Raw genomic sequence first — 14,359 nt, forward strand, 5'->3', positions numbered from 1 at the left:
AACAATACAGCAGTACAGTACACAGGAGTACATCAAGTGCAGATACACAACAGTGTGAGACAAGTGCAAAATATACAATGAGTACACATGATAATAAATATATACGACAGGCAGGCTAACTAGACAGGACAACTGTGTTGTATGGGAGAACCAATGCAAACACATAACTATTATAAACTACTAAAATAAACTATTGACTGTGAAAGAAGCCTAGCAGCAATATCAAGTGAAAGGTAGCAGCAAGTAAAAAAAAAAAAAAAAAAAACGTGGCCCATAGCAGCATTATAAAGTGCACATGTGCAGTGAAGGTTGTGCGATGGTGGGTGTTGGGAATGTCAGGAGGCAGCAGTGTGTTGCACAATCTGACCACTTATAGAAGAGGAAGCTGTTGGTGCGGCTGCTCCAGTACCTTCTGTCAGATGGCAGAAGGGTGACGAGTTCATGAGAGGGGTGAGAGAAGTCGTCCACAATGCTGTTGGCCTTGCAAATGCATCGGTTGTGGTAGGAGGCATTGAAGGTTGGTAGAGAGGCCCATCAATTTGTTCAGTTGTTCTGAACAGTGAATTTGCTTTACGCCGACTATCTGAAGAGAGGTTTTTACAGGTTACTCATACGCCATACTATTACGCTACATCATTCTTGCCTCCACAGAACAGTTGTTTCCCTCAGTAAGATTACACGAGAACAGCAACTTGGGAAGCTGAAACTACTTAAATATGGATAGAGATGATGTATGCCAGCCCTTCTTTACTGATTTTAAATTAAATATTGAACACTGTGTAATACATCAGGTTTAACAGGTTTAATATTATTCTTCAATTGTATTGTGTCGTATTGAACTGTATTATTCTTCTTTAATTGTATTATTATACAATTAAATGCCCACTACGTATTTTCATTATGATACATATACAGAATACAATTCTGGAGTGCTCTATTCAACTGATTTTGAGATTAAGCATATAACGTAAGTTTTCTAAATACATTACTGGCATATAGTTTTCACCATTTCACCCACTGTTTTTCATTTTTTCATTCTATCCTACCCTGAAGCACAACCTCTTTAAAAACCACATCTCTTTAAATACATATTATTATTGTACTTATTATTATTGTCAGTCAGGACAATGTTTACCTTCTAAATGTTTCTATAAATATCTCTTTTTCTGTCTCTCTCTCTCCACATACGAATACACCATACAGTTAAACACATTTGCATTAAGCACACACACAGGAAGTAAATGTAGGCTCATGAAAGCAACTGTAACCCCATTTTCACTTCCGCTTGGTCTCACAGCAGCATCAAATACAACTTTCCTGTGTGAAGGTATGTTCATTTTATTACCTTTTTTTTTTACATCTCTTATAATAAAACATGGTTTATCTGCTTTCTTTAATATCTTAATACTTAGCATCTAAATATCACAAAGCCTCAGCTAATAATATTTGGTTCACTTACATTATGAAATGAAAAAGTGCACGTCAAATGTTGTAATGTCAAACCTTCGAGAGAACCAGGATACTAAACGCATTATGTGATTGGATTAGATAAGACAGTCTGCTTTCAAAGGTGAATTTGTGGCATTTAAATGATGGGAACTTTTACACTTCGACCACCTCTCGCTGTTTCCTAGAGCCATTTAGATAAGTAAACTCTGAATCTTTGAATCTTTATTACAAAATCCTTCAAGCTGTCCTTGCAATATCACCTTACTGATATAAAAAAGCATTCCTATTCTCATGTCCTGAACTGTGCATAAATTATCTAACACTGCAACTGACAGAGATATAAAAACATTCCTGATGGGCTGTTTTTTAAGTCAGGACTGTTATATTAATATAAGATAAGCATAGTCACATCAGCATTTTGAAATTCCTCGAAACATCTATATTGTGCACGTTTTGTTGAGAATCTTCTTCACATTTTTGATGCCTTTACAAAATAAATCAACACACAATTATTTGTACAAGCCAATAAATATCCACCCTGCAGTTTTTAGACACAAAGCAGCCCCTTTGCTGTCCACCAGACTTCAAAATGCAATCTACTTCACTTCAAATCCTACATGAGGGCTATCTGAGGGTGCACTACAGGGAGAAAATAAAGAGAAAATAAAATGTCAGTCGCCACTGAAACCGCAAAGCAAAGTCATGCCGCAGATGCAGTTCTCTTTATAAGGATCTATATTATCATTTTGATCAGTGCTTATAGGCTGGTACATTACACCTTACAGTCACCTCCACCTTTTATTTTCCTTTTAATCAGTTGGTTTGTCTATTCATAATCCCATATAAATTGGAATATATTGAAAATCTTTTACAGTATACTTTATCTGCATATTCTTTTAATGAGAACATGGCCCTTCTCACAACCTCTATAAATGTAGATTAGGTTGTCTGTCACCACCAAAACCCACTTTCTTTCCTGTCAGTCACATGACTTACTTCCTGGAACAACATTTATCCTGTGATCAGTTGTGGTTCTGAGCTAAGCTGTTAGTTTCTTGTTCACACAAACCCTTGCTCTGTTTTTTCAGGTTTTAAAGGTTATGGGTAAAGTGGGAGTAAGCAAAATTAGGGCCTGTTTTTAAGCAAAGAAGGGCTTGAGCCTTTTGTTCTCACACTCTTTTCTGTGATAACATCTTCACAGCAAGACACAGTACATGAGGCTCAAATATCACAGTCACTTTTCATGGTTGTGTGTTTTTGTGGTAAATGTGATATGTCATCTTTGAGATTAAGATCAAACACTTCTTATTTAAGTAAACATGATGAAGGATGAGTAAGAAATATCATAACGGTAAGTCAGTACACATTATTTTGATTATTTTTGGGTGGAAGACAATTTGTATGTTTATTGAAATACCCAGTTCAAAATGATATTAGAACATTTGTTGTTATATTGCTCCATATCATTTTAATATTTCTTGATGTTTTGACAGATGGCTGAAGACTGGTTGTGCAGTAGAGTGAAACTTTGTCAGCTGGTCACTGGCCCAAATGTTGATTTATCTAATGTCCAGGTAACCCTTAAAATTCTTATTAACTGAATCAACACAAGGTAATATAGAATACATAACACATACACTATATGGCCAGAAGTATTTGGATACCTGTCAATCACACCCATATGTGGTTCTTCCCCAAAATGTTGCCATAAAGTTGGAAGCACACAATTGTATAGAATGTCTGTGTATGCTATAGCTTTACAATTTCCCTTCACTGGAACTAAGAGGCCCAAACCTGTTCCAGCATGACAATGCCCCTGTGCACAAAGCGAGCTCCATAAAGACATGGTTTGCTGAAGCTGGTGTGGAAGAACTTAAGTATCCTGCACAGAGCACTGACCTCAACCCCACTTGAACTCAGTCTGCACACGAGGCCTTCTCACTCGACATCAGTGCCTGACCTCTGAATGAGCTGAATGAGCACAAATCCCCACAGCCATGCTCTAAAATCTAGTGGAAAGCCTTCCCAGAAAAGTGGAGGTTATTATAACAGCAAAGGGGGACCAACTCCTTGTTAATGCCCATAGTTTTAGAATGGGCATTAACAAGCACATATGGGTGTGATGGTCAGGTGTCTGCATACTTTTGGACATATAGTGTTGTATGCAAAAAAAAAAAAAAGACAATCTCTGTCAATCCATATGTTTTTTTTTTTTTAATTAATAATTATTTTATTTTAAACACAATCAGAGGTTCAAAGGGTCAGAGTATCATCTGATATACGTTAGGATTTAATTACTTAATTATGTTGATATGATGATAAATTATGAGATCTTATAAAAACATTAGCAGGTCAACTGGAAGGGTGCTCAAGCTTTCACACATGCCACAATTTTTTTTTTTAATTTCATAATATAGGAAATAAATAGCAGATAAATAAATTGCACTAAATTTTGCCCCTTGCAGAGGTTGTATTAAGTTTATAATTTGAAAATCAAAAGTCAACCAAAAGATTTGCACATGAGTGTAACTGTGGAATAATAATTACCCTAGATACAATATGTTATCAGCAGTTACTGCATATGCTCCTTTGAAAACAACCTTGGCTGAATAATTATTGTATTTTCTAGGATCCAGCTGAAGTGGTTATTAACACCGAGTCATATCCTCCACCTCACTATAATCCATCCTCTATCCTCTTGACATTGGATGCTTTCAGTGCTGCCTTCGATGAATTACGAGGCAGGAGATCAAATGTGAAGATGAACTACATGGATCAGAATGCTCTTGGACCCAACCCAGTTCAGAAAGACGTTGTTCACCACTTTGCTGAGATGTTATCCAGAGATATACTGGATGCAGCTGTGAGGAAACAAGACACTCAGTCCACTAAAGATAGTGATCAAATATGTAACATCATTCAAAGTGAGATGAGCAGGTGGACAATGAGTGATAAGGAAAAGCTAGCTAAGAGGCTAGCAGCTGAGATCTATAGCAATGCACTGGAAGAACTAGCTAGGCCTGGTTGTCCTGCTGATAGGAAATCTGATGAACAACTAGATGTGGTTCAAACAACACAAACATTTGAAAAAGAAATCATTAGTGAAATCCACAGTGAGCCTGCATCCTACCCATGTTCCTCCATGCACCACTGTGACCAAGAAGGACCTACAACAGAAATAGATAGTATCTATCACAGAAGTTCTACGACCAATCCTACCACTCTGGATGATATGGCGCATCTGGGCTCCCTCGACTACCCTGATGCTCCTCCAAGTACGCCATTACTGCCAGAGATGATGAAGAGCCGTTCGAGCTTCACCAGGAAGCTGAAAGGTGGACTCGCTAAGGAGTTCCTACCCTCAACTCCTCCACCCACCCCTAAAGATCAACAATCTCTATTGGACGACAAAATGACTGACAGCACTGTAGACAAATCAGAGTTTATGGTTCGGCTGATGCGTTCGCTCTCATTAGCATGCTCACAGCTTGGGGAAGATAATGGCACAGAAAATGAAAGCAGGTTTCAGACAGAGATTTCAGACTACGCAGCACAGCTCTCAGCAGATATCATCCAGTGCATCACTACAGCCCAAGCAGGCAGCAGTAGAAATATAGAAACGCCCGTCAGAGATGCGCAGGTCCTGGCTGACCACCTGGCAGAGGAGATCATTATAACATCTATAGCAGATGTAATGAGGAGCAAGAGAGAGAACAGAACAAGCCAAGAAATCCCATCTTATTTTGAGAACACAACCCAAGCTTTGAGTGATACCTTATCATCTGAGTCAATCCCAGATATTCCTCCTGTGGAGGCTCTGAGAGCCATGGCTGGCAGACTAATCACTAACACACTGGTCCAGGCTTTCTCTGAGCTGGGAAGTGGTTCATTACAGCATGCTACAAGCAAACAGCTACCTGATCCAGCATCAGAGCCAATGCCATGGGAACAAGGGAATGATCAATATTTAAATACAAGTTTGCACATTAAAAACTCCCAACAAACCCAAACCAATGGATGCTCTAATGTGCAATCAGAGTCTAATGACATCCCACTTGACTCCAGAACTGGGACAGTAGAGCACATTTTTGCTGAGAACATTGTGCATGAAGTGCTCAAGTGCTCCATAAGAGAAGCTTCAAACTGTCACTTAAGGTGCGAACAAACATCCGGTAATTCAGGTAGACTGAGTTCCTCAGTAGCATCACAAGCTGTGATGAGGGCCTTCATATCTGAAACACTGTGCCATGATACACAGGAGCTGCAGTGTGTCCTGCTCTGGGCTGCAGCATCTCAAATGGGAATTTCCACGTTACAGATTGACCTAAATGACAAGCACATTCAGCAACAGGTATGAAATATTTGGGTAAAATTGACACACTAACTGTAATCCACATGGGAAGCTTGATACTGCATTTTCCCACTCACGTTAGAATCAGAATCAGGTTAAAGGTTAAATCTAGGGACCTAAAGTGTTCTTCAGGTTGTCCATTTGGTGTAACACTGGAAGGTTCTGTGTGCAATAGAGGGTTCTCCTTTCAGAGAGTGTTCTAATTAGAACCATTAACTACCCAAATAAATCACTAAAGAACCCATAACATACTGTATATGTATATATATATATATATATATATATATATATATATATATATATATATATATATATATATATACAGTATGTTATGGGTTCTTTAGTGTGTGTGTGTGTGTGTGTGTTATATATATATATATATATATATATATATATATATATATATATATATATATATATATATATTACCTCTAACAAATTATATTATATGTAATATGTAAAACCAATAACAAGTTCATGTGATGCAACCCAATGTGAAGCTGCTTGTGGATTATTTTCCTATAACAGCACATCCATAGGAGTTCTATGCCTCTTAAACTACAGCAATTTGATTTTTTATTTATTAAAGAATGACACATCTTTTTTTTTTTAATCAATTTTCGATTACATTTCATGTTGACAGATATTCTCTGTTTTGACTTACTGTATAAAAGCTATATACAGTAATCCCCTCACTTTCTCTTGAAGTTAATAAAATGCAAACAGCAACATCCTCCATCCTGAAGACTTTCCCTTTGTGGAAAACCTAAATTTAAAGCATTATCTCTGAATGTTACAAATCACTTAAACTGGAAACTCCTTGCAAAAATGTTAAATAAACATCTCTTTACAGAAAGCTTCACCATATCAACGGTGATACAATACATTTGTTTTTGTTCAATAACAGCATTTTGTTTCCTATTAGTTTTATGTGGAGCATCTGCCATAATTCATGTGAGTTAGCTGTTACTATAGAAAGGAGTGCATTAATATAAACCTGTTGTTTGAATTACAGCCAGCATTACTGTCATTTTGCTGTTATACAAGGTTCCAAATTCTGACCAATCAGATTTAAGAATTCAACAGTACTGTAGTATAAGTAAAATTAATTTATACGGTAAAATGTATGGTTAATGTGTTTATATACAAATTACAACTGTGGTATATGTTGGTGTATATTGTAAATATCAGTATACCTGCTTTTGTGATACATATGTTAATGATGCCTTTGTTGCACTTCAGCTCTGCAGCATCTGTCTGCAAGCTCAATTTCAAGGCTGGACCGTGGGCCATCTGATGACATCTCTCCTCCAACACTGTGACGATCTGCAGACTGCCAGCAGAGGGCACTCTAAGATTTCAACCTCTCTCCTGGGGCATCTACTGCTCACACAATCATGAGCCGAATGGGTCTGGAATAAAGCTGGAATCAGTTAGGATTGAACATTAGTCAAAAAAAGGATTCTCTGTTATTATGGATTAATATGTGATTGATACAGTGTAATGTGAAATCCACAGATGAGAGCATGGAAATGATTAACGATAAACTGTATTGAATGAGCAGGCTGATCCAAAAAAAAATAATAATAAGTTGGGTTCAACATAGTATAACACCCATCTGTACTCTCTCCTGGAGTTAGACTTATGATGATTAAAACATGATAAAATATGCATTCAATTTTGTGCTCAAACACTTAAAGCTGGACATCATTATAGTTGAACATCATTAGCTGACAATCACTTATGATGGAACATCACTCAAATTTAGAACCACTCTCTGTGCCTTTGGATGAATATCGATGATCAGCTCTGCAAGGGAGAATATGAAATTGACTAAAACTGCATTACGCAGAGTATAACACCAGGCTAATCCAGAAAGATGGTCATCAACCTAGCGCAACACCCAGCTGGACACTCAGCTGGGAGGAAACAAGAGTCGAGGCCAACGGCGTTATGAACATCTGCTGAAATTGCTCTCGCCTACGTAACTGCGACATTACGTTAATAAAGGCTGGACATCAGATCAAGGATGAAATAATAAAATGCAGATGGCTGTTCAGTTCTAACTCATTTCATATTAGCACATTAATATGGTCACCCTGACATATCTGACCAGCCCAAATGCTAATCCTGCCCATGAAAAGCTGATACTGATCTCACACCAGCGTAAAAGTGTAACATCTATCTATCTGTATTGTATTAGCAAATATTGTTTCACGCACCAGTGATATCCTAAATATGTTGTTAACGTGGACAATAAAAACGCAATGTTGAAGTGTGTAGTATGATGCCATCGTGTTCTCCTTTGTGATTGAAATGGCTGTTTGGAGCCTGTAAAAGCAGACTTTTTACAGCATTCCATTAATACTCCCAGTGCAGAGATACCTAACATGGCAGGAATGTGCTTTAGTGAACTCTCGCCTCCCACTCGCTCCCACTCTTGGCGACCACTGCTTGAGTGTAACAACAACCATACAGACACACACATACACACACGGGCTGCTGACATCGCAGCTGTGGTTCAGAGAAGACACAATGGGTCCACGCCTGTTACTGCATCTGGAGAAGTATTCATTTCAGTTTCTTAGGGAATTCCACTGCCACAAAAAGAGAAAAGGAGCAGGAGAGCAGCGAGCGAGAAGGGCTGGAACGTGACTGCAGAGGGAGAGAAGGAAAGAAGGACAGGGTGATTACAAAAGAGCTAAGATGTATGAGGTTGACTGGATGACTGGGGCCTGGAAAATCTCCCAGCTTCGATCCCCACTTTTCCTGGGAGCTATATCACACAGATTTATTTTTCTCCACCAGGAGCCAAAAATATCTACATAAGAGCCCTCTACACCCAAGCAAGCCTCATGGATGTCTGTAAATACACACATTCACTTACCGTGCCAATTAATCAGGTCTTGCAAAACTATTTTTTTGTGTGAAATCTGATGGAGATTGAGCTGTCATATCATAATGTAATATAATCAATCATACAGGTAATGGGAAAGGAGTCCAAAACAACCTAGAGGGAAAATAAATATTAGCAAATGAAATAAAATGTTTTCACTAGTGAGAATGAGGGGATTTGTGAGTTAATTCCTCTTTTGGAAATGATTTGCAGAAACACTGACATCAAAGTGAACACACACACAAAAAAAAAACACATATACATTTACAGTCTCGGTGACAGACACTAACATGGATGGTTGCCAGAGTAGGAGTTTTACCACCCATGTAGGCTATTTTTAATCAGAAAAAATGCCTGAGGAAAAAAAAATGCCATTGGATTGGTCGATATAATTTGGACTTTGGACTTTGTGGTTTTTATGGTCTTGCATTCATTTGGAAGGTTACAATATGGGCTGGAAACAGTTGGACTAATCTGGCAGCTCAGATGCCACACACATTAACCAGAGAGCTCGCCCTTGTCCTGTTTGACCAAACATCTGTCTTCCATTTCCATCTGTTTAAGACAAAGGCTATGTCCCAAACCACATTTTGCTGTATTATAAAGTGTGTTATCTCAGACATAGCCTTCGGTGATGCCAACTTCAAAAGGCCACAGATCTTTTTTTTGCTAGAGATCAGTAGCCATAAGCCTGGAAATGAACCTAATGAAAAAAAAATTAGACAACTTTTGTCACCAGCATGAGCAGTATAATGCTTGTTAGATGGAAGAAAGCAGCTGTCCTGTGTATATTTGCCGCTAAAGAACCTGGCCGTGCTGGATGCATGCTTCAAGCCAGAATGCATTATGCATTTCATGGTGGTCTAATATGTTGTTTTTTCCCCAGAAGAGTAGTTTCCATTTTCCAAAATGCAGTCTGGTCATACTGATCAGCTAAACTGACACCAGAAAAGCATCATCCAGCATTAACTAGCATAAGAATCAATGAGCTCATGATAGTCTTAGTTGCTTTTTTGGCAGGGTATTTACTGCATGACAATACTGGTGCTTATGCCAACAATAACAGCATGTTCCTTTCACATGCAAAATCAGCATATCAGCAGTATTCATTTTAATAAACACAAAAAGGCAAACAATAAGCAATGTTATCCAAAGTCCAACATGAATTGCATCATAAATGACAGAACAATTTGCAGGCAAAGCACAAAACCATCATGGTGGGCCACAATGGCCTGGTTTCTCATCCTGGGTGTATTCCTGCTTTGTGTCCCACAATGGGCTTTGGATCAACCACGACCCTGACTAAGATAAATTAGGTACTGACTGAATGAACAAATGAATGACAATGCAATCAATAAATAATTTACAAAGCAAAAATGATGAAATTTGTACTCTCTGAATTCATGGGTTCAAACCCAGGACACCCCTTACCCCAAATTATAGTTGGCAAGTGTAATCATGACTCAGAGGGACAAGAGGAGACTAGATTTCAAAATAGTACCAAAGATAAGGAAAGAATGGATTCAAACTTCTTCTAAAGACTTTCCCAAACTTTCTTTTAGCTCAGAACAAACTAGAGCTGTGTGCTCTGTAGAAAAAACCTTAATGGCTACTACACTTATTGGTGTTGGATCACTAGCTTTGACAAGTTGGGGAGAAAACCTGGAGTAACCCACAAAAAGCAATTTTAGGTACATCCACTCTGATTTTCTTTTGTATTATGTGTGTTGTATTCATCAGTATAGGTTCATATACAGTAATTGTACACTATATCAGTGTAGGCCAGTGTTTTATTCATAGCCATAACTAGCTGTACTCAGTACTTTTTTTTCCCGCTATTCACAATTGAATAGCCTATTTCCAGTTCTCAACTTTATTAAGGAAACAGTGACGTCCAGATAATGTGGTGGCAGAATGTAGTCTATTCTGTGCGGGGAAAAAACATGCATTCCAAGACTACCCAATGACCAGTGATGGCTGGTTCTCAGATGATCTCAGAGCATCTGAGGAGGACACTATGTTTCATCGCATACTTAATCTGTCAAGGAGTCGGATGCAAGTGCATAATTTTCTTTTAATAACAAAACAAAAAAACAAGCAAAGACTGGAAAAAGACCCAAAAAAGTGGTACAACTAAAACAAAGAACTAAACTGAGATAGGCAAGGCAAGGCAAAGCAAGGAAAAGAAAACTCAACATGAAAACAAAAAGCCACTCACAGCACAAATATAACACACCAGCAACTACATCAACTACGAACAAACACACACAATACTCCACAACTAAGGAGGGAAAACACAGAACTTAAATAGGGTACTAATTGGGGAAAACACAAAACAGGTAAGCACAATCAAGCAAGGAAATGGAGCAGACAACAAAAGATGAAATTCATAAAATGAGTCAGAGTGCCCTCTGGTGGTTTGGGGAGGAATTGTTCATGGTGGACATGACAATCAATCATTATATCACAAAGCACTATGCTAATAGGCTTCTTGTTGAGAGCTATGCAACTAAAATATTATAGGCTAAGATTTGACAAAGCTATGATATAAATGTAAGTGCTTATGAGGGCAAGTGACAGTTTGTAAAATGCAAAGCAATTATTTTTAGTTTTTAGTTTGCTATAAATACACGCTTAATGTTAGTTAAATTTTAAGTTGATTTGTCAATGTTATTTCTTAATATCATACTGTCTTCTAAAGAAAAATATTTATCTCAATAGACTCTGGTCTAACTGGAGTCAGAGCCCTTTATGGAAGGACTGAAGGATAGAAGGATGAGATAATAGGCATTACTAATTAGCAATTGATGTAGTACACATTCGTTATTGTGACATTTTAACTCTAAATCATTTCTGCAATGTGGACCTCACTAAAATTTGGATCCTGATTACATCCCTGGCTGTATTTATTTACTTAGGTTCTTACATACATGATTTGTCTTTCAGGTATGGTTATGTGAAAGGTTTCTGTTTTAATCTGTGCATGTTTAAGCAGCAAGTGTTTATGTATCTTATGTGTGGGAGTAACTTTTGATTCAGGGCTCCATCAAGGTTTATAGCCCTGGGGCCAATCGCAGTCGTAAAGCAGCTCTGGCACTGGTTCTGTTTTGGCAAGGTGGCTTTTGTTCACAGCTTTTAAAAGCACAGCCCGTAACACAGTCCAAACTAAATATTTGAAGCCTACGCTAGGGACTCAGAAAGGGAAGTGCTTCCAAACTGAAGTGTTACAAAGCAATTGTTTTCAAGGGCACTTCCAAATAGTCATTATTAACAGGACTAAGCAATGGCCAATTTGTTCTCATAATATTTGCTAGTTAATCTCTGAATATTAACTTCAATTCAGATGGAATTCAGGCATACTGCAATGTCACTGCATTAATGTGAAACCAGTGTTCTGCTGTTGCATAATTATTGACACTTATGTAAGTGAGTAATAATAATAAACAGGTGACTGATAGTATGTATTTTGTAGTCTATTTAATATAATCAATTTCCCATTTAATGGGACCAAAGGTTATTCTTGTACTGAGGTCACTAGATATTTTACAATTTACTATTACCATAACATGTAATGTGATTCATAGCTACTTGGCTTACATTTATAAATGAACTTTTTCTATAGGAATGGTCATATAAGTGGCTACCTTGTGTATTCTCCCTGTGAACGCGTGAAGCCTGGGATTCAATTATTGCGCCACACCAATATCAAATGAATAGGATGGAAAATGTGATTTGCACAATTTTCCAGTTACCCTAAATGCAAAGACATATTTGGTGTCTTTCGTTGATCTTACTCAAGTTTATCTTACTCAAAATCTTATCCATAACTTCTTGCACCAATCTTTCTACAATTATTTAGCTACTAAATTCCATTTTTAAATGAACTATTTGTAAAATAGGAGGGTAGCTCATACTAATTCTTCAATATAATTTGGAACATCATCATCCACATATCTTTGGAATATAGAGAGCTTGTGTTGCCATGTCATTTAGATTTTTTTTTTCCACCTAATTATTTCTTTTAAGAACTATTCATTACTATAAAATCATAACTAAGCATAGTGGGCTGTTTACACCTGGTAACTTGTAGATATGAGAACATCTGTTGGTCCTTTCCAAAGCGCTTCATTTCTGATGTGTTTATACTCTGCCAACCTTTTGGTAATTAGCAAACTTTCCATGATTAAAGCTATAAAGTTATGCATAATATATGCAATATTTATTGTCTATTTACAAAACAGCAAACCTCTGTACATGGATGTTCTACATGGGTGTCATCGCAGAGAGATTAGTGAAAAAAGCTTTTCAGGTGGAGGAGACTAAAAAGTTTGCATTTTAAAAATATGGTAGGTGGCCCTTGGACAAATCCAGACTTCTTTTCCCATGTATTGAAAATGCAACCTTTTTATCATAATCTTAACGTAATCTAGTATTTATCCTGGTAGCTATGCAATTTTTGATGTATGCCATCAGTTGTGTGCTGTTTTGACCTTTTACTAAGTGCAATTGCGTACACTTTGGTACATTGCCAAAAACTTTCCCAACCCGCCCCATGATGCTCGTGTCCAGCTGTTTTCTCTCCAGTTCTGACAGGGACATGGAGCAGACTGATATTTGCAGTGTGCAGATAAGACTGAGGAAGCTTCATGGTTCCTCCACAGAGAGTTTATCTTGAATTAGGAAGAGTATCTACTCGTTGTGGACTATAAGCTTTAACCTTTATCTTTGTGGAGATAAAGGTTATTTATTAGGTTAATGGAAAGAGGGATAAAAACATGTCTATTTTTACTTTTTTTTTCTTGACTACACACCAGACTACCAAAGGCATTATCAAATAAGAACTTTATTAACAGGTCCTCTGGGATATAACATGCTATATGCTAGACTTCCTTTTCTTATTCCTCCTTTTTTTGTTCTTAATTTGTGGTTTTCAGATTGTAGTCTCAAGGGGGCTATAGTTATTATTTAGTTATTATTTAGTAATTATAAGTGTATTGCTCACTGTCACTGAATGGTTTTTAAAATATACATGTCACACTAATATGTTTCTTATACAAATTTCCTAATTTCTAAAAGAAAGCTCAATAACCTAAAAACAAGTCGAGGTTATGTTTGCATGAATCTAACTGCAATTTTAATAAAACTAGGAAAACTTGTTATTTGTTAAAAATTCCAGAATAAATAAGAATAATTAATCTGATTATTAGTGCTGTGCTCAATACGTTTAATGGTTTGATTATGTTCATAAAATTAATCTGCGATGTGATAATAATGTAGTTTGCGTAAGTATTCATCCCCCTTTAAGTTTTCCTGGGACTGAAATAGACCTAATTGTGATTATATTTTATGACTCTAAACAAAAAAAGGCCATAATTTTTAAATTTTTTAAAGTATTTGCCCCCCGTGCTGTGTAACCCCTAAATTAGTTCAGCTGCCATCAGAAATCACATGACTAGATGAATGGAGTGCACCTGTGTGCAATTAAAGTGTCACGTGATTGTACTATAACCACACCTGCCCCTGGAAGACCCCAGTGTTTGTTTGTTTGAGAAAAAGCATCAATCAGGTTTTAGCTATAAGAACTGTATAACCTATAAAACACTATAAAATATGTTTCCTAAACCTTATAGGGCTCTCACAGCAGTGGGGGTGAATACTTATGC

At 37.2% G+C, this 14,359-nt stretch overlaps 1 protein-coding gene across 1 annotated transcript; it reads left to right on the plus strand.

Moving 5' to 3' along the window:
• Positions 1–1,216: 1,216 nt before the first annotated feature.
• si:dkey-171c9.3 (uncharacterized) lies at positions 1,217–8,080 on the plus strand. Its single transcript, XM_026935824.3, has 4 exons — positions 1,217–1,327; positions 2,943–3,023; positions 4,079–5,800; positions 7,043–8,080. The coding sequence occupies exons 2-4, from the start codon at positions 2,943–2,945 to the stop codon at positions 7,199–7,201; spliced, it is 1,962 nt and encodes a 653-aa protein (XP_026791625.3). The 5' UTR covers positions 1,217–1,327; the 3' UTR covers positions 7,202–8,080.
• Positions 8,081–14,359: the final 6,279 nt, after the last annotated feature.

Source organism: Pangasianodon hypophthalmus, chromosome 4 (assembly GCF_027358585.1).
Source record: "Pangasianodon hypophthalmus isolate fPanHyp1 chromosome 4, fPanHyp1.pri, whole genome shotgun sequence".
Taxonomy (NCBI): domain Eukaryota; kingdom Metazoa; phylum Chordata; class Actinopteri; order Siluriformes; family Pangasiidae; genus Pangasianodon; species Pangasianodon hypophthalmus.

Excerpts from the sequence above, each read along its gene's own strand:
- si:dkey-171c9.3 (XM_026935824.3), top strand. The coding sequence starts at position 2,943 with ATGGCTGAAGACTGGTTGTGCAGTAGAGTGAAACTTTGTCAGCTGGTC. Across the intron at positions 3,024-4,078 it reads TTGATTTATCTAATGTCCAG|GATCCAGCTGAAGTGGTTAT; the intron begins GTAACCCTTAAA and ends TGTATTTTCTAG. Across the intron at positions 5,801-7,042 it reads ACAAGCACATTCAGCAACAG|CTCTGCAGCATCTGTCTGCA; the intron begins GTATGAAATATT and ends GTTGCACTTCAG.